This window comes from Poecilia mexicana, unplaced genomic scaffold (assembly GCF_051168715.1).
Source record: "Poecilia mexicana isolate PSO_F unplaced genomic scaffold, ASM5116871v1 scaffold_19, whole genome shotgun sequence".
Taxonomy (NCBI): Eukaryota; Metazoa; Chordata; class Actinopteri; order Cyprinodontiformes; family Poeciliidae; genus Poecilia; species Poecilia mexicana.
The window spans coordinates 19,864,937-19,886,198 of NW_028263388.1; the positions used below are offsets into that span (position 1 = coordinate 19,864,937).

General features: G+C 40.9%; 3 protein-coding genes across 3 annotated transcripts; 1 reads left to right on the forward strand and 2 right to left on the reverse strand.

Moving 5' to 3' along the window:
* Nucleotides 1-359: 359 nt before the first annotated feature.
* Nucleotides 360-2,805, reverse strand: LOC106931135 (leucine-rich repeat, immunoglobulin-like domain and transmembrane domain-containing protein 2). The gene is made up of 3 exons (XM_015009078.2): nucleotides 2,634-2,805; nucleotides 1,639-2,420; nucleotides 360-1,373 (listed from the first exon to the last, which is right to left on the reverse strand). The coding sequence occupies exons 1-3, from the start codon at nucleotides 2,741-2,743 to the stop codon at nucleotides 586-588; spliced, it is 1,680 nt and encodes a 559-aa protein (XP_014864564.2). The 5' UTR covers nucleotides 2,744-2,805; the 3' UTR covers nucleotides 360-585.
* Nucleotides 2,806-3,653: 848 nt separating this feature from the next.
* On the reverse strand, nucleotides 3,654-7,352 carry lrit1b (leucine-rich repeat, immunoglobulin-like and transmembrane domains 1b). The gene is made up of 4 exons (XM_015009095.2): nucleotides 6,691-7,352; nucleotides 5,897-6,357; nucleotides 5,420-5,725; nucleotides 3,654-5,311 (listed from the first exon to the last, which is right to left on the reverse strand). Exons 1-4 carry the CDS (start codon nucleotides 6,810-6,812, stop codon nucleotides 4,245-4,247), a joined length of 1,956 nt encoding a protein of 651 aa, XP_014864581.2. The 5' UTR covers nucleotides 6,813-7,352; the 3' UTR covers nucleotides 3,654-4,244.
* Nucleotides 7,353-13,852: 6,500 nt separating this feature from the next.
* Nucleotides 13,853-17,583, forward strand: LOC148153713 (uncharacterized protein F54H12.2-like). Its single transcript, XM_088016383.1, has one exon. It carries the CDS (start codon nucleotides 15,772-15,774, stop codon nucleotides 17,077-17,079), a length of 1,308 nt encoding a protein of 435 aa, XP_087872509.1. The 5' UTR covers nucleotides 13,853-15,771; the 3' UTR covers nucleotides 17,080-17,583.
* Nucleotides 17,584-21,262: the final 3,679 nt, after the last annotated feature.

Here is a 21,262-nt window from a genome sequence, read left to right on the forward strand (position 1 = left end):
GATTGTGCTGAACAATCCAAGTATGTCTCAGCATTTGTTTTTTCTTTAATCCAGATCAAAAATCCTGCATACCATTTATAAGACTTCACATTTAGAGATCTGCAAAATGAAACAATAAAAGATACGATTTTTATTCATAACAAAATGCAACACACTGTGCCCATAAAATGACACAGTCGATATAATAAAATTTATCCAAAAACCTGTGACAAAGGAATAACAAAGTATTCATTATGACTTACAGTGCAGTATGAAAAACAGGAAAGAGTACTCAAAATACTTCATTTTGTACATGTATATATAAATACAGGACATACAGGGTATCAGCAAAGGAAGAAAGGCATGTTTAATCTCTGGGCAACAGTTTGGGATTTTCTTTTACATTTGATATAGGAACTTTTAAGTTTTCTAAACTTTTCAAAATTTATGTAATCATTAAACAAAGTAATTACATTTAAAATTATTTTGAGCTGAATGTTAAAACAATTTAGGCCTGATACAAAGACTAAAGCTGTAAGAAGGCACAGACTGGAGCTAAAGGTAAATTTTTTTCTTAACGGGAAACTTAGTTCCTCCACATTGATTCTAGTATAGATGAGCAGCACTTCCCCCTCTGCACCTGTCTTCAGATTTCCGCCTCTTTGTTGGTTTTTCCTCTGGGTCCCTATACAGAGCTTCATCGCTGGCTGCCTGCAGGCTGTCAAAGGTGTTCTGCCTCTCTGATCCCTCTGCATCCTCAGCATGCCTCCTCCTCTTCTTCCACAGATCCACACAGCGGTCCACGCAGCTGAACCTGGCCTCCGTGGTGCATGCGTACATGCCTGCCGGCACTGCCAGCACCATGGCACACACAATGACAATGATGTGGATGAGTCTCTCCCTCTGCTCCAGCTGACTAATGTCGCTACCTGTCACGAAGACGATGCACTGGCCCTCTCTGGGGGGATGGTTTTTCAGGGTGACGCACACCTCATATTTGGTGACAGGAAGCAGGTCGCTGACCGAGTAACTATTTATGCCAGGGCCAATGAAGATCATCTCTTTCTTGGGTGAATCGTATTTACCAAAGTGGACAGTGAACCAGGTTTCTGCTGGATTGTCCATCACGGCATGCCACTCCAAGGTGATACCATAGACAGTCTGCTTGGCGATGCGGATGTCAATGTGGGGACTGTCATTAGATGACAGCATGGGTACAGGTGGAGGAAGAGGAGCTGAAGAAATGGGGGAATCAATGTTGAGTGAGATACCGACAGAGGAGTTGCCAATGAAGTTGTTCGCCATGCAAGTGTAGAGTCCGCGGTCCGCCAGGTGCACGGACGGGATCACCAGCTGGGATGTGATGGTCTCCTCATCTATCTGAGTCTGGGTAGCTACAAGGATACAAGAAAAAGACATCAATCTACTACACTAGAATTAACAAAAATCAACATATTCCCTTTGAAATCAAAGAGCTGTTTCACACCCCAGCTCTTTGATTTCAATTAAATGAACCTCCGTTGTATTTTGATTTTTTTTTTACAATTCTAATCTGCTTTCTTTAGGATATAACACCAAAGGATATAAAACCAAACGTACATAACATAAGATGAGTTCACATTTCTTTTAATTTTGTAATAATTGAAACTTAAGACTTACAAGCAAATCCTCTGATGATCTTGAGAGGATACATCCACTGAATGTTTGAAAGTGGCCTGGCTTTGACTTGGCACGTCAGCGTTGCATTTGCTCCCAGGGACAAACTAACGTTAGACTCTGCCGCCGAGGCCAGCGGCTTCATGCAGGTTTTCAGCTGGACCTCATGGAAATATTTGTCCACTTTGGTGCGTGGGCCAGAGCACTTCAAGTAAGAGTTCATCAGGATGACAGGAGGGCTCACCTTACGGATGAATTCAACAAAACCTTTAAGGCGGCAGTCACACGACCAGGGGTTGTCATGTAGCGCTAAGACCACGTTGGAGACCAGACCTTCTTTCCCCCATGCTTTCTCTGCTATTTGGTAAAGAGGCCAATTTGTGAACACTTCCTTTGATGTGATGCTAAGCTGATTGAAGGATAAATCTAAGTAGGTCAGTGCAGGCAAGTATCTCAAAGCGTGCTCCGGCAACACATCTAACTGATTGTTCTTCAGGTCCAAAATTTTGAGCCTTGGTGTGCTCTGAAATGCAGTCCAAGGTACCGAAGTCAGCTTGTTGCCTTGTAGCCTTAGCTCGGTCAGGTTGGAGAGGCCCTCCAGGCTCTTGATGGTCATCAGTGTGATCTCATTGAAATTTAGCCAGAGGAACTCTAAGGCATGAACTTGAGAGAAGGAACCTTGGGGTAACTCAGTCAGGTGGCAGTTTTCAATCCGAATTTTAGTAAAATCATCAGGGATGTTCTCTGGGATGTGCACCATGGGGGTTTCCATGCACAGCAAAGACCTAGAATAATACATGGGAAAGTGTTTACAAGACCATCTATTTCTGAAGTTCATAAAGTAGATGCAGTGTTTTCTCAAATTAGTCAACATTTTCAGTTTTTGAGATCTTTTTCTTCCATAGAATATTTTAAGAGACATGTAACATCCTCAAAACTAGCCCATAGCTTTGATACATCAGATACTAGATGTTTCTATAGTCTAAGTGATTGCCTACCTTCCCAAGTTATCATTACTGCAGGAGCAACCCAGCAGACATGCAGAGAATCCAGGGGTGATGATGTCAAATACAAAGAACATCCCAAACATGGCACAAAATACTTCCATGTTGCTGGATGAGCATGTGAAGCAGGCCGGTCGGAGCAGAACATGCCTATCGGCTACGTGGAAGAAAGCCTATTACCTTAATCTCCCTTGACGCAATGCTTAAGACACCAAGTGACATGTGAGACGAACGAAATGAGTATTTATAGCAGTGGTCCACTTCGTCTCAAAAACATTGTCAGATCTGTTGAAGTAATTTTAAACATCTCCTTCACTCCTTCAATTGTATTTTGATCATATTGGGATTTTTCTTTCAGGTGTGTCCTCAAAATGCTTCTCTTCGGTCTAATTTAATTTATTTGAACCCAACCAAAGCAGCAGCTCTAAATAGGAGGCCCATCTGTACTCAGTGGGCCGGAGCCTGTCAGGCTTAACGGCGCTGAGAGGGAGGGCCGCGGTGAGACAGAGACAGATGTCTGGAAAGGACTGTAATCTGACCTCAATAATCTGAACACTGGCCGCCTTTCAGGTTGCTCGAGTCATCATTTGAAAGAAGAGGTAAAGGTAGACAAATAATAGCAAAGTAGATTCCATGTTTTATATTTCTCTGTCAACTTTTGAGCAACTTAAATTAAGTAGGTTATTCTCTTGACAAGTAACAAATATAGTGCCTTAGCCTTTAGGTACTATGACATTTACAAATTCAATTTTTGGACTTCAAGTGATGCTATAATATGGCATTAGCATTTTATTTTTTTAGCTGGCGTGACTCCTAATAATGTTTTTCGGTTTTGTCACTCTGGCTGTTCTGTAAGGTTAAACTTATATGTAAAAATCACAATAAATATTCTACATCAATTTTGAAAGTGAAATTTAACGTTTGATCCATTGGTATGATTGGATTAATAGTTATAATGCTGTGAGTTAACGTCAATATATGGAGAGATATCAAGAAAAAAGCTTATAAGCACAATTGAATATAAAAAAATATTTATTTTCAGTTGTTATATGCATATCATTGAGATTACAAATGTTTACATATTATAAAATGCACTGTTGTTTAAGTTTCTGAGCCAACAACCAATCTGGCACATTATGCTGTATGCATACACATTATGCTGTATGCTGACATGCAAAACAGGCTAAACAAACGGTTGGTGCTCTAAACTTTTCCTTTTATATTTCAGACTTAACACAAAGCAGAAGTTACTCTTAGGGTGAAAAAAATATAACTGACTGGGTTTATAAGAGTTGAGGACATCAAGAGAATTTTCTTGGAAAAAACATCACTTTAAATAGTGCATCACAAATAAAAAAGTTTTTTTTTAAATAAATACAGAATATTAAAGCCAGTCTTTGTTTTTACTTTCCTTTTCCCTTTTCAGTCAAAGAAATTACTGATTTAGTTCCTGTCAAGGCTGTAAATTAATCTCTTTTGACCATTAATGACAGAGACCACTCCACCAAAAAAATGTCCATTTTGAGTCTTTGACCAGTCCAGTCCTTTTTTCGATAAACATTCCCCGAAAACAAAGTGCATCTTCTTGACACTGTCTGCTCCGTTTTAACAGAAGTATTCATTAGGCGGCCCCTCAGTCCTCGCTATAGCTTCTGAATCAACACTTGACCTCGCTGACAGGAGCCTGTTGGATTCGTCAGGGTTTAGCCTGGTCAGATATTCCCCCTCCATCCCTTTAGCCTTGCCTCCAGGACCAAGAGTCTCAAATGTTACGTAGGAGTCTTGTATGTCTTTTGTCTGCCGCCCCAGCATTTTTTGGCAACGCTTTTTTATTGCCCCACAGCACACAATCAGAGTCAGGGGGACTGCAATCACACATGCAACAGTTATCACCACCACATTAATGAGTTTCTGTGTGCCACTGGCACTGGCAGCCTCATCCGTTGAGAAGATTACACACTGTTCCTTTTTCGGAATCAAACCTTTGACGCAAACGCATGCTATGTACTTTGTCTTTGGTACAAGGCCTTCAATGGTGATACGGTTCTTTCCGGCACCCACATTAATACGACGCATGTCTCTCTCACCAAAAACGGCATATAGGACACTGAATTTGGTGGTATTTATGGCTGTGGGGGCACGCCAGTTCAAAGAGACGGTGTGATCCGTGTCCCCAATCACTTTCACCGATCGCACTACCCTCTTTTCGGGAACTTGCTGTAGGGACGAGGCATTTGCCACCAAGTTGCCTAAACCTTGACTCACCTCCCCTGACTTTAGAGGGTAAGAATCTTTGGACTGTCCTTGAGAGTTTCCATCAGAAACACTGTAGCTCTCAATTTCATATCTCCCAGTCACTCCTTTGCCATTAAGAGGTTCAATGATGGGTTGAGCTGCAGTACTGGTGGGTGGTGGAACATATCTCGCAATGAGTTTTTCCTGGTAAGCTGCTCTTCCCATGCTCCCAGGTTTCTTTCTGCTGCCTCTCTTAGAAACGCCACCAACTGCTTCCTCCGACCGAATGGAATCAGTGATCACTAAGGAGATGATGGCATCCGCAGTGCCCACAAAGTTGGTGGCTTTGCACACATACTTCCCAGAATCCCTATAGGAGACTGCGGGGACGCTCAGAATTGACCAAATGATGCCTTCCTTTGAAATCTCTTGCTGAACTGAAAAATCCAACAAATACACAAATAGAGTTAATTATGACACACAAGGGAAGAATTTTAATCTCTCTGATATTAAGTGTTGGACAAAAGTAACTGCTCTGAACTCACCTGTGCCATTCATTTTCTTGCCATCAGCACGGCTCCAGGACAGGTCCGGAATGGGGACGCCAACAGTGCCACACCGCAGTAGGACATTGTTGCCCAGTGAGCTCCGAACACGAGCCACAGCTGTGTGCACCCTGGGGGCCTGGCACCTCTGAAGCTCTGCTTCAGTAAAGAAAACCCCAGATAGGCTCTCAGGATCAGCGCACCTCAGCCGAGTGTCAATAAGTGCCACGGATGATGAGGGGGACTTCTGAAACTGGATCAGGTCGTAGAGTCGGCAATCACACAGCCATGGGTTATCATGAAGACCTGCAGAACCAGCAATGAGCAAATGCTATAAGCTTTGACAACATCAAGTTCAGAATTAGTCAAACAGCCTGACACTACAGAGAAGAACTATAGACTAATCCCTAACTCAAAGAGGGCAGCTCTAAAAAGAAAACTTTCCAGTATCCTAAACGGTCAGAGCTTGATCCTCACCCAGAATTAGCTTAGATGACTCCGAGTCTTGGGGAGGCTTCACGCTCAGCCACATTGTGAGAGCTTCTGCTGGAAGGGTTGTGAGGCTGTTGCTGGATAAATCCAGATAAGTGACGTTTTTAATGTAAATGGTGGCCGAGGCCGGGATAGAGGAGATCTTGTTGTTGTGTAAGTCGAGGAGCCTCAGGATGGGCATGTCACTCAAAGCTTCCCAGGGAAAGGAAGTGAGAGAGTTTCCGTCCAGCCTGAGCTCATCCAGATTGTAGAGGCCTCGAAAACTGTCTGCATTAAGCGAGTTCAGGGAATTGAAAGACATCCAGAGAAACTCCAGGCTGTTGAGGTAGTGAAAGTTATTGCTGGCGATGCGTGTGATTGCCGTCTTCTCTATGCGTAGCTTTGATGTGTCGGATGGGAAGTTTGGAGGAATCACAGTAATCTCTGGGTCATTGCAAAGCACACTCCTGTAAAATAAAAAAAAGTAGAATTGTGATTACTTTAAGCCTGAAAATAAATCCAAAAATAATTATGAAATTTGAACTTGGGAAACTTATAGGTAAATATTTGCAGAAAAACTAGATATCTATAAGCTTCTGTTTAAAAAAAAAACAAAAAACAATTATTCTGAGGGAAAAGGTGGTAACCTATTGTTCAGTTATAAGCAAAGAAGATTAAAGAACAGCGCAGGGCAATCGCTTATTACAGAGTGACTGAATTGTAGAAAGCAGCAGGAAAAGCAGTTGGCATGCAATACAAATGTAACAGCTCCCAATGCAAACTAAATTAAAATAACTTACCTTGCCTTTGATCCGTCACTTAACTTGTGAAAGAAGCAGCTGCATTGTGCAGGACATGATGTGCTTAAAACAGGGGAAAAAACTAAAGCCAAGCAAAAAGCAGCAACAAAGTGCCGGCTCATGTTTCCCCCCTATCTGCAAGCAACTAAAGCTCTACGAGACTAAACTACGATTAATTAAAGAGCAGCAATTAAGGTCTAACGGAACGTCGGGTACATGGTGGTGGTTCGAGGCTCACGGCTCCAACTGCTCCGCCTGCTCTGAATCCACAGATAAAAAAGGGATAGGCAGGGATTAGAAGAGGACTTGGGTTATTTTCATTCACACGATTAGGCTATTCTTTCCCTGAAGCTGATAGGCTGCATGCTTTTCACTTTCAGAACTGCTTTCCAGACTGTTTATTGGCTGCTAGAAGAAAAAAAACAAAAAAAAAAAAAAACGGGACATTGAATGTGCCTTCACAAGACTCAAACAGAAATGAAAATAACCAGATTTAGCACTTTTGAGTATTTTGTGCAATACATTTGTGTGGGAAACTTTAACAGCGATGTCAGTATTAGTATTTTTGAGTTCTTACTTGTAATTATTATTGTTTTCACATAAAAGTAAAAGGATACAAAGTCAAAATTACACTGGTTCCCCACTAGATGGCAGTTGAGAGTAAAAAGAGGTACAATGTGTTTTGTTTTGTTTTATTCTGTCTTGTTTACATATCAGTACTCAGATCTCATGAAGAAACCATGTTGTTGAAGTGCATCCTTGTCGATTTATCCATGCTTTTTGACTACAGTAAGTTCCCATAAGAAGGCAAAATGTACTTTATACAAACAGTTAGTTTAAAGTGAGTTTTAAACTTTGCATTGCTCACATTCATCATATGCTTAAATTAAAATGTGTAAATTCAAATTCAAATCATCAAGAGCACATAATAGTATATTCATGCTTATGATGAATGTGTGTATTCTTCCTTGCTGGGCGGGAATAAATGTGTATTTTGTATCCAGCCTGTAAAGTGTGTCTGCTTGTGACACACTTTCTGAATGAGTCACAGTCCCTGAGGGGTTTTTGCAGGTCCAGGAGTTTATTGACATGGGGGCTCCGACGGGATTTTAAATCCTTTAATCCAGTCATCTCTCCGTCTCTTTATCATTTTGTCTTTGTTCTGTTTCTTTATACAGAGGCTCTCCTACATAAGAAAAACATACATTTCTGCACCTGTCTCCATCGTAGCACCTCATCATTCCGAAAATGACAAATTCCATGCAATTTTCATCCTCCCACTTTGTCCTTCCCTTTGTTCTAGATTCTAGTCAAAAACTTGCTTATGAAACGGATCAACTTAAAGCATCGCATTATTGGGTAATTCAAAGAAAATGACACATCGTTTTTAAATTTTTAAAAAATGAATATTTGAAAAGCTTCCTGGGCATTTATATTCCATCCTAGTTCTTCAATGTGTTGTTCACTTATGATCTCTAACAAATTTCCGAGGCCCTCACAGAACAGTTTTAAATGTGCCGAGATTAAAATGCACACAGGTGGACTCTGGGTGGTAATTAGGTCACTTCTGAAAGCACTGAATTTTATTTACAGTTATCAGAGTAAATGGGGGGAACACAAAGCAATTCCAAGTTTTTTTTAGATTTGCATACACTAAAAATATACAGATTGCCTCCTCTTCACAGTTATACCTTACTTTGTGTTGACCTGTCACATTAAATCAGATTGGAGTTTGTGGTTGTCATGTGGTAAATAGTGACGTTTAAAGAACGTGAATAGTTTTGCAATGCACTGTAAAACAAAACTACTTTCATTTTAGCGATTTACCTCTGTTGCAACAGTTGAACCTTTGTTTCATTGCAAAGCTAAAAGATTATCTTGCAGTTATTAACTATTTGCCAAGAGACTAATGTTCAAATGTGACAAAAGTGCAAATACACCACTGGTAGGTATTTGGGTCAGGCAGGGCAATAAGTTTAGCTCATATAGTTTATTTTTTTTGTAGAAATATTTAAACTAAATAATGTTTCTTTGTGGATTTTTTTATTTATTTATTTTTTTTGCAACTCACAGACATTTCCATTTTGGACTACATTCTTTCAAATATCAAAATGGTTAAGAAATTCATTGCCCTCTGATTTTATTCAACTTTTCATCAAAAGGTTTTAACTTGGCTCATTTTACAGAAGTCCACTACAATCATTCTCTGTAAGGCTGGCTCAGACCAGCTCCGCTTTCATCACCCTTAGCTGTAGTAGCTTAAAAGATTGTGTTATTGAATCTTGCGTGTTGTGAAATTTGTCACAGAGTTGCTTTATGTTCCAGCATGACCTCACACTACAGCTTTAGGTATCGAGCCTCTTGTTTGGGTTAGCGATAGCGCGGAGATAACTTTCTGCATCGAATGCTCCACGTGAAATCTCAGCTTGTTTCTGCCGTCGGAACGGCAGATGCAGACAAGCTCTCCTCTGTCTGGGACCCGGAGTTGTACACAATATGGGAGGATTCAGAAAAATTGGATTTTATAAGCCCATTGGGACACATTGTTGCTGCATGGTTAATGAGTTTGTGGTAATCTGGGCACAGATTAGTGGAGCCATCAGACTCAGTCCAAATGTTGCATTTTAAAAGGTTGAGGTTGCTTTGGGTGAGTGTCACAATTTTCTGCTGTCCTGATTTTTTAGGGGCTATTTTGGTCAACAGATAAGCATTTAAATAAATGAGTTCCTGATGTTTTCAGTGACCTTTCACATTAAATGCAGCATGTGAAGTAAACAGGATCCATATTAGTAAAAGGTCAACATGTGAAGTGTTCTGCTTTTTACAACCCTGAAAGTTGCATCAGGTGGTAGCCACAAACATTCAAACATTAAAAAAGCTATTCAGATTTTTTAAATAATAAACTAACACAAATTAGCATTTGAGGCGAATTCAAGTCAAAAAGTTGATCATGTATTCCCTTACAAAGTTCTGGAGGAGAACCAGTTACAGGCTGCAAAACAATTAAGACTGAGTATAGGGTTACGCTTTAGCAAAACCAGACTGATTTACTATTGGACTTTGATTTAACCATGTAGAACATAACTGCCTAGTCAAAGTACAGATCCAAATCCAGAATGTCTGTGTCAAGATTAAAACACTGATTTTCACAATAAATTGAGTTAGGTGTTTTGCTAAGAAGAATGAGCAAAGCATCTTCTCTAAAGCTTGTAGAGACAGATCTCAAAAGAGTTGCAGATGTAATTATAGTGAAAGATGAGCACTAACATGTAAAGCTGGTATAATTATGTGCACACATTTCGGATTTTGAGTTTGAAAGATTTTAAAACCATCTTGTTTTTCTTCTCATTCAAAACAATGGACAACTTTGTTTTTGATACAACATAAAAAATAAGAAACGTTTCACATTCGTGAATACTTTTGCAAGGCATATTACACTTTTCCTACACATTGCCAACATTACAACTTGCAATTAAATAAATATGTCAGAGTATCTAAAAAAATATAGGGTACAAGCTTCTGTCAAATTTTAATTAATCGAGTTTGATGGATTAAAGTGCCACGCCCAAATCAAAATCGATGTTATCGCACACAAACATCTGTTTATTTACGTCATTAAATGCTTATCGCACACAAACACCTGTTAAATCTGCGTCATCAAATGCTTATCGTATAAAATGACCGTTAAATCTGCGTCATCAAATGCTTATCGTATAAAAACATATGTTTTGATTTAAATTAAGTTCTTATCAATAATAAAACAGGCATCATTCTGGAACCTTCTCATTCTGGAACATTCTCTGTTGCATCACAATAAATTAATTTCTTATCAATGTAAAGCAGGCAGCATTCTGGAACATTCTCTCTCTTGCATCATATATGTTCTTATCAATAATAAAACAGGCAGCATTCTGGAACATTCTCATTCTGGAACATTCTCTCTTGCATCACAATAAATTAAGTTCTTATCAATGTAAAGCAGGCAGCATTCTGGAACATTCTCTCTCTTGCATCATATATGTTCTTATCAATAATAAAACAGGAAGCATTCTGGAACATTCTCATTCTGGAACATTCTCTCTTGCATCACAATAAATCAAGTTGATATCAATGTAAAGCAGGCAGCATTCTGGAACCTTCTCTTTTATATCAAATGGTTAATAAGGGGTCAGGCCCTCTTTGTGACTTTTGACCCAGTTATACCAATGCAGCTCCTCCTCACACAGATAGACTCCACCCCCAACTGCTTTTATCTTCCTGCTCCTTGCAGATTCCCCAGCCCACTTTTATGAATCAGCCAATAGAGATAAAGGGGTGGGATTTCTGTTTTTCTGCTTTAAATCATTTTTCGGAGGCCCTGTCATTCTACTTGTTGCATTTGTTAGAGTAAGATCCACTTTGCTCTCACAGAAAAACAAACAAACAAAATGGTTCGCATTAAAAGAGAAAAGCCTCCAAAGAGAAGACATCAGGAAACCAATCGACTACCATGTGGCTCATCTGCAGATGGACAAACCATCAGGAGACCCTGCTTCATCACTGATGCTTCATCCTCTACACTCCTGGATAGAAATCTGATCCTACCTCCATCAGCATTCGAATCCTCAATTCAGCACGAGATTCCCACCTTCCAGGACTCCAAGCATCCTCCTACGCCTGATTCCTCTGGATCACCCCCTGCGTCTTCTGAAACTCCTTCATCCGGCGTGGGGGAAAAACGACACCGCACAGTGTTACCCAGTGGGACATCGCTCCTTTGTGAGACACCAGTCTCTGTTTATGAGAACCCAGACCGCACATTGGGTGCGCCACGCAAGGCTACCTTTTTTCTGTGCCGAGTGCAGAATCCATCATGTCATGTCCTGCAACAGGAGTGGTCATTGAAACCTTATGGAATGTCTGGAAAATGGGGATACCTTTTTCGTTATGAAACAGGAGAACTCTCTGTGTATCAGCTCGAGGAAGAAAAAGAACAACTAACAGCCTCATCAGTGACATGCAATCTGACCTACAACGACTGGGCAGTGTTAAGGTTGGCAGTTCCTCGCAAGAGAAAATCAACCCCACAACCAGAGGATGATAAAGAAAGGCAAGAAGAAGAAGGAGGAGAAGAAGGTGAGGAAGGAGAAATTAAAGTTTCCCCTCCACCTTTCAAGCAAGCTAAACTGCATCCCTTTCCCTCTGATCCTGAACTTGCTAAAGGTAAGATTATCTTTAGCGCTGTCTGGGAAAGCAAAACTACTCCATCTGGGCGCTGGTTTTTACGCGCCAGCATCCGTGAGATGAACTCGGACACTACCTGTGACCTGTTTGTGCTGGAAACTTTCAATTCAGACACAGGAATATTCAGGACCATGCTGGCTGTCCCGTTTCAGGTATGGTCAGATAAAATCTGGCAAGTTGGAGATCTGATCTCCAACTTGTTTCGAAGCTCCCGCACTTGGATGGATATTTTAACTGTCAAGAAAAGATTGAGATTTTTAGCTCCGCCTCCAGAGCCAACCTCCTCTGAGGACCCGCCCCCTCACCACTCTATATAATGAGAGGATTTCAGAGGGGGAGGCCTGCCACAGACCGTCTTCTGCTCATCAGGGGAGCTGGACTTCAGATCTTCATTACCATGAAAGAAAGAAAAAAAAAAAAAGGCAACCAGCGGACTTTGGATGCATACTGGGACCCTATCAAAAAGGTCTCACAAGGAGTCTTCAACATGGAACCCTATCACCCACCCTCTCCAGTCTTCTACTCATCCTCTTCCTCATCCTCATCTCCGGCTATTTCTCCATCCCAGTTTTTAGAAGAGCAAACTCAAACTGAAAACTGGATGGTAGGTGGAACTCTTGAGACCATCCCTGAGGAGCCAGAGGAACAGCAAGAGTACAATTCTCAATCTTCAAAAAGTATTGACCCTACTCCACCCACTCCTCCTCCATCTCCCCCTCCTCCTACATCTCCGGAGCAAGGTAATGTTCAAGATGGTGAAGCAAGAACTGATGGATGGATTGCTACTAAGTTGATTGGAACTGTGAGAACCGCTGTGCTTCATCTATTACACCTCACTGCTGCAAAGCTCCTACAAGAAAAGTGCCATGGATGCCGAACCGGACACCCTAGCCAGAGACAGCATGAATGTCTGGAGCCTGTTCAGGAGCGATTCTACCAGGACAACTACCACAACATTATCCCTCTACTATTTGTACCTCAGTTCATTCCAGCAATTCAACTTTTTCTGACCAAACACAAAATTCAAGCAAGTGACCTGACAGTCAAGATAGTTGCAGAGACAATTTTACACGAACTAATGTGTGATGATCACTTTCATGCTGCAATTTCTGACATGTATGAGAACATGAGCTCTGATCTGCTCAAACAGCTGTGGTGGGTTTCAGAATGCTTCAGTCCAGTGAAGAAGAAGAAGTGATCCGCAATGTTTGTCTTTTTCATTTTTATAAAAGTGTGACAAGTTTAGCTAATATATATTTTTTACAAAAACTATCACAATTTTTTTGAAACTATTCTGCTTGCAATGTTTTTTTTATTGGAGTGAAATCTTTAAAATAAAAAATAATAAAAAAAAGATATAAATAAAGACAAAAAATCTGAAATTCTTAAATTCTCTGTGTTGTTTTTTGATTCTCTCATTACTCAACAAGTGCTCAGAAGAGTGTCAAGGGAATGGCTGAAGAGTTGCTAATGAAAAAGGTCTATTTTGACCCATCTAATCCCGGTAGCTTTGGAGGTGTTCAAAGATTGAAACAGAATCTTGAAAATGAAACTGGGGAAAAAGTAAATGTTGACAAAATAAAAGACTTTCTTTCAGAGCAAGATGCATACACCTTACACAAACCTGCCAGGCTGCATTTTCAGAGAAACCGTGTGTTTGCATCTGCACCTTTAAAACAATTTCAAGCAGACCTTTGTGACATGCAATCCCTGGCTGAGTATAATGATGGGTACAATTATCTGCTGACTGTCATTGATATATTTTCAAAAAAAGCTTATGCTCGAGTTTTAAAAAGAAAAACAGCTGGAGAAGTGGTGAAAGCTTTTGAGTCTGTATTTAGAGAGAGCCAAATACCAAAGAAGATTCAGACAGATCTGGGGCGAGAATTTTTTAACAAGAGCTTCAAAGCCTTAATGAAAAAACATGGAGTTGTTCACTTTGCTACAGCCAGTGACCTCAAGGCCTCCATTGTGGAAAGATTCAATCGTACCCTCAAGAGTAGAATGTGGAGATATTTTACCGCAAATAATACACGCAGATATGTTGATGTTTTACAAGATCTGGTTACGAGTTACAATCACAGCTTTCATTCCAGCATAAAAATGAAACCTGTGGAGGTCACTGCAGAGAATTCCCTTCAAGTCCTGCGAAATCTCTATGGTACTAAACCCCAAAGAAAAAACAACAAAAACAAAAAAAAAAAAACACAAGCCAAGTTCAAACCTGGAGATTTAGTCAGACTTTCAAAAGTCAGAGGGGTTTTTCAGAAAGGTTATGAACAGACCTTTACGGATGAGGTGTTTAAAGTCACAGATGTTATCCCACGCATTCCTACTGTTTATAAAATTCAAGATTATGATGGAGAAGCTATAGAAGGATCTTTCTACCAGGAGGAGTTACAGAAAGTAAAGATGGGTCAAGAGAGAGTTTATCACGTTGATAAGATCTTGAAGCACAGGACTGTGAGGGGAGAAAAGCAAGTGTTTGTCAAATGGAAAAACTGGCCTTCAAAATTTAATAGCTGGGTCCGACTCAGCGACCTCTCAGATGTGTAAAGAAGGCCTACAGTGTACAACAACATGTCAGCAGGAGGAGAAGACAGAGAACAAGAAGGTTTCTATGTGACCCTGCCTTCTAATGCTTGCAAACAGCTCTTTAAAGACAATACAAGCTCAAACTTTAAAACAGAGTTGGCCAAAGCTATTGATTTAAAAGGTCATTGGGTTGTAGGTCTGTGTGAAGTTATAATACCACATACCTGGTACAACCTGCCTACTCACTCGGCCTACTTTGAGCTCCGTAGAGTCTTAATTCAACCATCAGACAAGACTGAAGGCCAGGATGGAATTGACATCTACAGCCAGAAATTTGGTGCTGGAGGCTATTATGACAGACCACAAGACATACTGGAACATTTTGTGCCTGCACTGAAAAAGTACAGCAATACTTTAGATGTGTCTTACAATAATGTGACAAAGCGCTTCGAATTTAAAGGAAATGGACAATTTCAAATCAAAGTGGGGGCTCCACTCGCCTACATTCTCGGCCTGAAAGTGAACGAATGGTTTACAGTGTCCAACAGGAGCGCAACATACCCCTCAGGGGCCGGCATGCTCGCAAATTTGTTTATATACTCTGACATTGTGCACCACCAAATAGTTGGAGACAGCTTCTCGCCGCTGCTGGGTGTTGTGACAGTGAGAGGGAAATTCGGTGATATAATTAGCATAAGATACAACACTACGCATTATATACCCGTGTCAAAAAGTTACATCAAAACAATTTCCATTCAGATCAAAACAGATCGAAATAGATTTGTGGATTTTGTTTATGGGAAATCGATAATAAAACTGCATTTTAAACCTGTGTCACCCCCACGATCCATTTAGCAAGATTCAAATGGCATTTTTTCCGCAGTCACACATGGTCAATGACCCAAACAGATTTGTTCACTATTATGTCAGTCAAACTGGAGGCGACCTTTCGTTTTTCCAGGGCGCGCCTGTCATGTATGGCAGGGGCCTTGGATCGTTGTTTTCCAGGCTTTTCCGATTTGTGTCCCCACTTGTTAGAAAAGGGTTTTCTATAGCTAAACCCCACCTGAAAACTGCAGCTTCAAACATCGCATCTGATGTCATAAGTAAAGCTGTTAGTAAAATGACCCGTTCTGCACAGAACACAGCTGAGCAAGAAGGCTCAGGAATAATGATGCTCTCTAAACGGGGGAAAACCAGGCCCCCAGGTAAACGTGTCTGGGTGGCTAAAAAACAAGCTGCAAAGAAGAAAAAGAAATCAGATGCCGCGAGAAGGCAACGAGGAAAGAAGCGCTCCGGAGGAACTTCTGACATATTTTCATAATGTCTCTCCTACACAACAAATCTGCAGAATGCACACTGACTGAACTGGATTTATTTTCAGCTCCAATGACTCAGCTCTCCATCGAAGATAAGATCTACACAGAAATCCACCCTCTGTCTGCCATCAGTGACTCCTCACCCATTGAATTTTACATCAGCAGTGAAGGTGACTCATACGTGGATCTTAATGACAGTTTATTGTATCTCAGAGTTAAGATTACTAATGCAGATGGCTCCAACATTGCTAATGATGCTGCCGTGGGACTTATTAACTACCCACTTAACACAATTTTTGGTCAAGTTGATGTTATACTTGGTGATCGTCTGATATCTCAATCCAGTGCAACACATCCGTACCGGGCAATCATTGAGACACTCCTGAACTATTCCGAGGACTCATTGAAATCCCAATTTAGTACGGGACTGTTTTATAAGGATACAGCTGGCGAGATGGATTCCATTGTCACCGATGATGGGCCTAACCTGGGTCTTAATCAGAGAGCAAACTTTACAGGAGAGTCCACCCCATGTTCCCTGCTTGGAGTGTTGCATTTTGACCTGGCATTTTCTGAAAAGCTAATCATAAACGCGGTGGATCTGAAAATTAAGCTTACACGCGCAGACGATGCATTTTGTCTCATGTGTGCCAGAGACTCAACTTTCAAGCTCAAGATTTTATCTGCGTCTCTGTTTATCAAGAAAGTGACTGTGTCCCCAGCTGTGCGGATCGGACACGCCTCAGCGTTGCTCAGAGGAAATGCTTTGTACAACCTCTCCCGAGTTAATGTCAAGACTTTTTCAATTCCAGAGCGATCTAGAATTTGCACACAAGAAAATCTGTTCCTGGGTTTGATTCCAAAATATGTGGTACTTGGAATGGTGGATCATGCGGCCTTCACTGGTGCTCGAGAATTAAACCCCTTCAACTTTAAACACTATGACCTCGAATTTCTGGCTCTGTGTAAAAACGGAAGGCAGATTCCAGCCAAAGCCTTACAGCCAAACTTTGAGCAAGGTGATACTGTGAGGGAATACTATAATCTGGTAACAGCAACAGGAAGACATCTTAAGGACTTACCCCTGAGTATATCCCGTACAGAGTTTTGCCGAGGTTATTCACTCTTTGCATTTAATTTAAATCCTGCAGGAGACACGGATGCTCTGTCTCCACAGTCAAGCGGCTCCCTGAGACTGGAACTAAGATTTCGGAGACCTCTTCCAACCACAGTCACCTTGATCATCTATGCATGTTACGACTCGATCCTAGAAGTGGACTCGAAGCGGAGAATTTTGGTAGATTATTATTGAGTCTAATTTTTTTTTTTCTCTCTCAAAAAAAATACAATAATAATGAACAACCAGGAAATTGAAATGTTACTGGATCACCTGCTGGGGAATGCATTTGGTGGGGTTTTTCCTTGTGACTATCTCTCATATTTACCTGTCACCTTTCCAAGACCAAAATTCCTGATTGTCAATACGGATCCATCAAATCTTCCTGGACAACACTGGTTAGCCATTGCACTGCAAAAACATGACAGAGCAGTTTTCTTTGACCCCTATGGTTTTAGCCCTGAATTTTTATATTACCCAGAAAGTATCTTGGATTTTATGAAGGCCCGAGCTTCTCACATAGAATTCCACACTTGTCAACTTCAGAGCATGGAATCTATGGTTTGTGGACAGCATTGTGTGTTTTTTGTGACCCACAGTGCTTGTGGTATGAGCTTGAAGCAAATTTTATCAAAGTACTCTGATGATGTGGATAAAAATGATAAGATGGTTTATAATTTTGTCAAAAAATATCAGAAATGTATCACCGGTGACAGTCTGTGTTTTTTCACTCACTCAGCTTGTTCTTTGCAGATGTTTAAAGAAATGTATGGAATTCAAAAATAAATGTTTGCTTTTTTTTTCCCCTATTTAAAAAATTATTTAAAAAAAGAGCAATGATTTTGTTTGTTTGTAAGAATGACCGAAACAAAGAAAAATGTTTGATCAATAAAACATTTTATTGAACAATCACAATACATGTCATGTCATTTTTTTTTGTTCTTTTGCTATTGGGAAAATGTGATCCATTTTGGAGGATGTCTTATTTTCCTTATTGGCTTGCCTTCTTTTCCATCATCACCGGCAGTCGCTGTCCAGCTGGGAGACAAAATATAATTTTTCTTTTCCTTCTTGAAAGGACCAGAAAGTGGACTCTTTTCAGAAGTAGAAGTCTCCCCGTGTAGTTTCTTGTACTGCTCACGAGCATGTGGGTTTTTCACAAAAGATGAGGGAATATTTATTTCCCTTAAAGAATCTAGAAAACTTGTCCAACCCATAGGTGGTGTGGCTAGGCTTTGTTTTTTAAAAGGAAGCAAGAGATGTTTCACTAAGTCTAAGATGTGTGAGCCACGGATGACATTCCCTTTATAGATCAATTCACCTTTTGCTGTCCATCCGTCACTGTTTTGACTCAGTTTTGATAATATATACTCTGCATTCCTGTGTGATTGTTTAGGAATGGCTATCAATACCTCTGACACCTTATCTTGACTTGCAGCCAACGGCCCTGAGGCCTCAGGTTGCTGCTGCTGCTGCTGCTGCTGCTGCTGCAGAGTCTCTCCTTGCTGTGTTTCTGCTGACTCATCTGTGGCCTGCTTTCGGAGTGAAAACGTGACCCGTTCTTCTTCGGCCTGACCTTGTTTCATTAAAGTCAAATAGCGCTGTAAAAGTGCATCATATTTTTTAATCTTTTCATAAGAGGACATGGTGGGATGTTCTAAAATCAGCCTCATTTCTTGATCCAGGTTCCATTCTGCGTTGTCTCTTATTGTAGTGTTTTTTGATTGATTCAGATGTTGATTGAGTTGGTCAGGAGAGATCAAGTACATTTTTTGTGCCATGTTTTATTTTCTAATTATGCCAGACAAAATTTCACCAAGAATGGGAACAACCGCAGCAATTAATGGAAGGAATCCTCCACTCTGAGAGCTCAGAATTTTTCTTTTTCTTTTGATTCCAACCTTTTTATCCGCTAAAATTCTGATATACTTTTTTTGTTTCTTCAAGGCGTTGAAATGTGAAGTGGAAAGGTGAATGTTGCCTTTAAGAACATTTAACGCGACTTCACACAGGGTTTGAATAAAGTCTGCAGAGCAGGTTTTCAGAAAATCCTTTCTTTGTTTAGGGCTGGATTGAGAGAGAGCCTTAAGAAAATGGGCATTGCGTTTTATACGTGCAGACATTGCAAAAGCATCAGTAGCTTTTCTTCTTCTTTTGTGGCAAATAAATAGTGGTTAACTGCCCTGGAAGTAGTCCGGTGCGTAACCTGTACTCATCTGGGCAGTCTGGTGTGAAATCAACAATTATATATCCGTACGGAACGCTGGTGGCGTCTCGAAAGCTCTCCAGGAAGTAAGATTTTTTACTGGGAAACATTTGGTGAGCTAAAATACTGATTTGCAATTTATCCCTCGGATTTTTGAATAGAACAAAGTAGGTACAATTCAAACTAATTGTTCTGGTATGTTTTCCTTTAAGGAAAAGGTTCTGGGTCAAGAAAAATGCACTGATTCTTTTATGATGCCGGTACTGTGTAAAAACTTTTACTACATCCGGATGTTCTGCAGCCTCAAAAATCAAGTCGTCAATTATAACTAAGTGAGAGGAGGCCTCTGGAGGAAAGAGGGTACTGTCATTTATAAAATCATCTGGAAGACCTTGTACGAGTTTTAAATTTTTATTTGTTTTTTTCAGCTGCATATACAAAGGTTGCATAGAGGCAAAAAAGTACACAACATTTTCTGGTTTTTCACTCATAGTAGACAAACAATTTTCAAGAACATTGAATACAAAGTTTGTTTTCCCAGAACCGCTGGGCCCGGTAATGAGACATGAAAAAGGGCACTGCAATTTTGGATCAAAGTTTTTCACCTCTTGAAAATCCATCATTTGAGACATTTTATTTTATTTTATTTTCTGTGTCACTCTCTCTCTTTGCCTTTTAGTATCCAAAAGGGAGGGTTTTTCCATCAGCCAAGAGTCTGTGCTTGTCATACACTACTCTGAAAGTCTTTAAGAATGACTGGTTTTTCAAATGGAAGAGAAGTCCAGCTCCCCTGATGAGCAGAAGACGGTCTGTGGCAGGCCTCCCCCTCTGAAATCCTCTCATTATATAGAGTGGTGAGGGGGCGGGTCCTCAGAGGAGGTTGGCTCTGGAGGCGGAGCTAAAAATCTCAATCTTTTCTTGACAGTTAAAATATCCATCCAAGTGCGGGAGCTTCGAAACAAGTTGGAGATCAGATCTCCAACTTGCCAGATTTTATCTGACCATACCTGAAACGGGACAGCCAGCATGGTCCTGAATATTCCTGTGTCTGAATTGAAAGTTTCCAGCACAAACAGGTCACAGGTAGTGTCCGAGTTCATCTCACGGATGCTGGCGCGTAAAAACCAGCGCCCAGATGGAGTAGTTTTGCTTTCCCAGACAGCGCTAAAGATAATCTTACCTTTAGCAAGTTCAGGATCAGAGGGAAAGGGATGCAGTTTAGCTTGCTTGAAAGGTGGAGGGGAAACTTTAATTTCTCCTTCCTCACCTTCTTCTCCTCCTTCTTCTTCTTGCCTTTCTTTATCATCCTCTGGTTGTGGGGTTGATTTTCTCTTGCGAGGAACTGCCAACCTTAACACTGCCCAGTCGTTGTAGGTCAGATTGCATGTCACTGATGAGGCTGTTAGTTGTTCTTTTTCTTCCTCGAGCTGATACACAGAGAGTTCTCCTGTTTCATAACGAAAAAGGTATCCCCATTTTCCAGACATTCCATAAGGTTTCAATGACCACTCCTGTTGCAGGACATGACATGATGGATTCTGCACTCGGCACAGAAAAAAGGTAGCCTTGCGTGGCGCACCCAATGTGCGGTCTGGGTTCTCATAAACAGAGACTGGTGTCTCACAAAGGAGCGATGTCCCACTGGGTAACACTGTGCGGTGTCGTTTTTCCCCCACGCCGGATGAAGGAGTTTCAGAAGACGCAGGGGGTGATCCAGAGGAATCAGGCGTAGGAGGATGCTTGGAGTCCTGGAAGGTGGGAATCTCGTGCTGAATTGAGGATTCGAATGCTGATGGAGGTAGGATCAGATTTCTATCCAGGAGTGTAGAGGATGAAGCATCAGTGATGAAGCAGGGTCTCCTGATGGTTTGTCCATCTGCAGATGAGCCACATGGTAGTCGATTGGTTTCCTGATGTCTTCTCTTTGGAGGCTTTTCTCTTTTAATGCGAACCATTTTGTTTGTTTGTTTTTCTGTGAGAGCAAAGTGGATCTTACTCTAACAAATGCAACAAGTAGAATGACAGGGCCTCCGAAAAATGATTTAAAGCAGAAAAACAGAAATCCCACCCCTTTATCTCTATTGGCTGATTCATAAAAGTGGGCTGGGGAATCTGCAAGGAGCAGGAAGATAAAAGCAGTTGGGGGTGGAGTCTATCTGTGTGAGGAGGAGC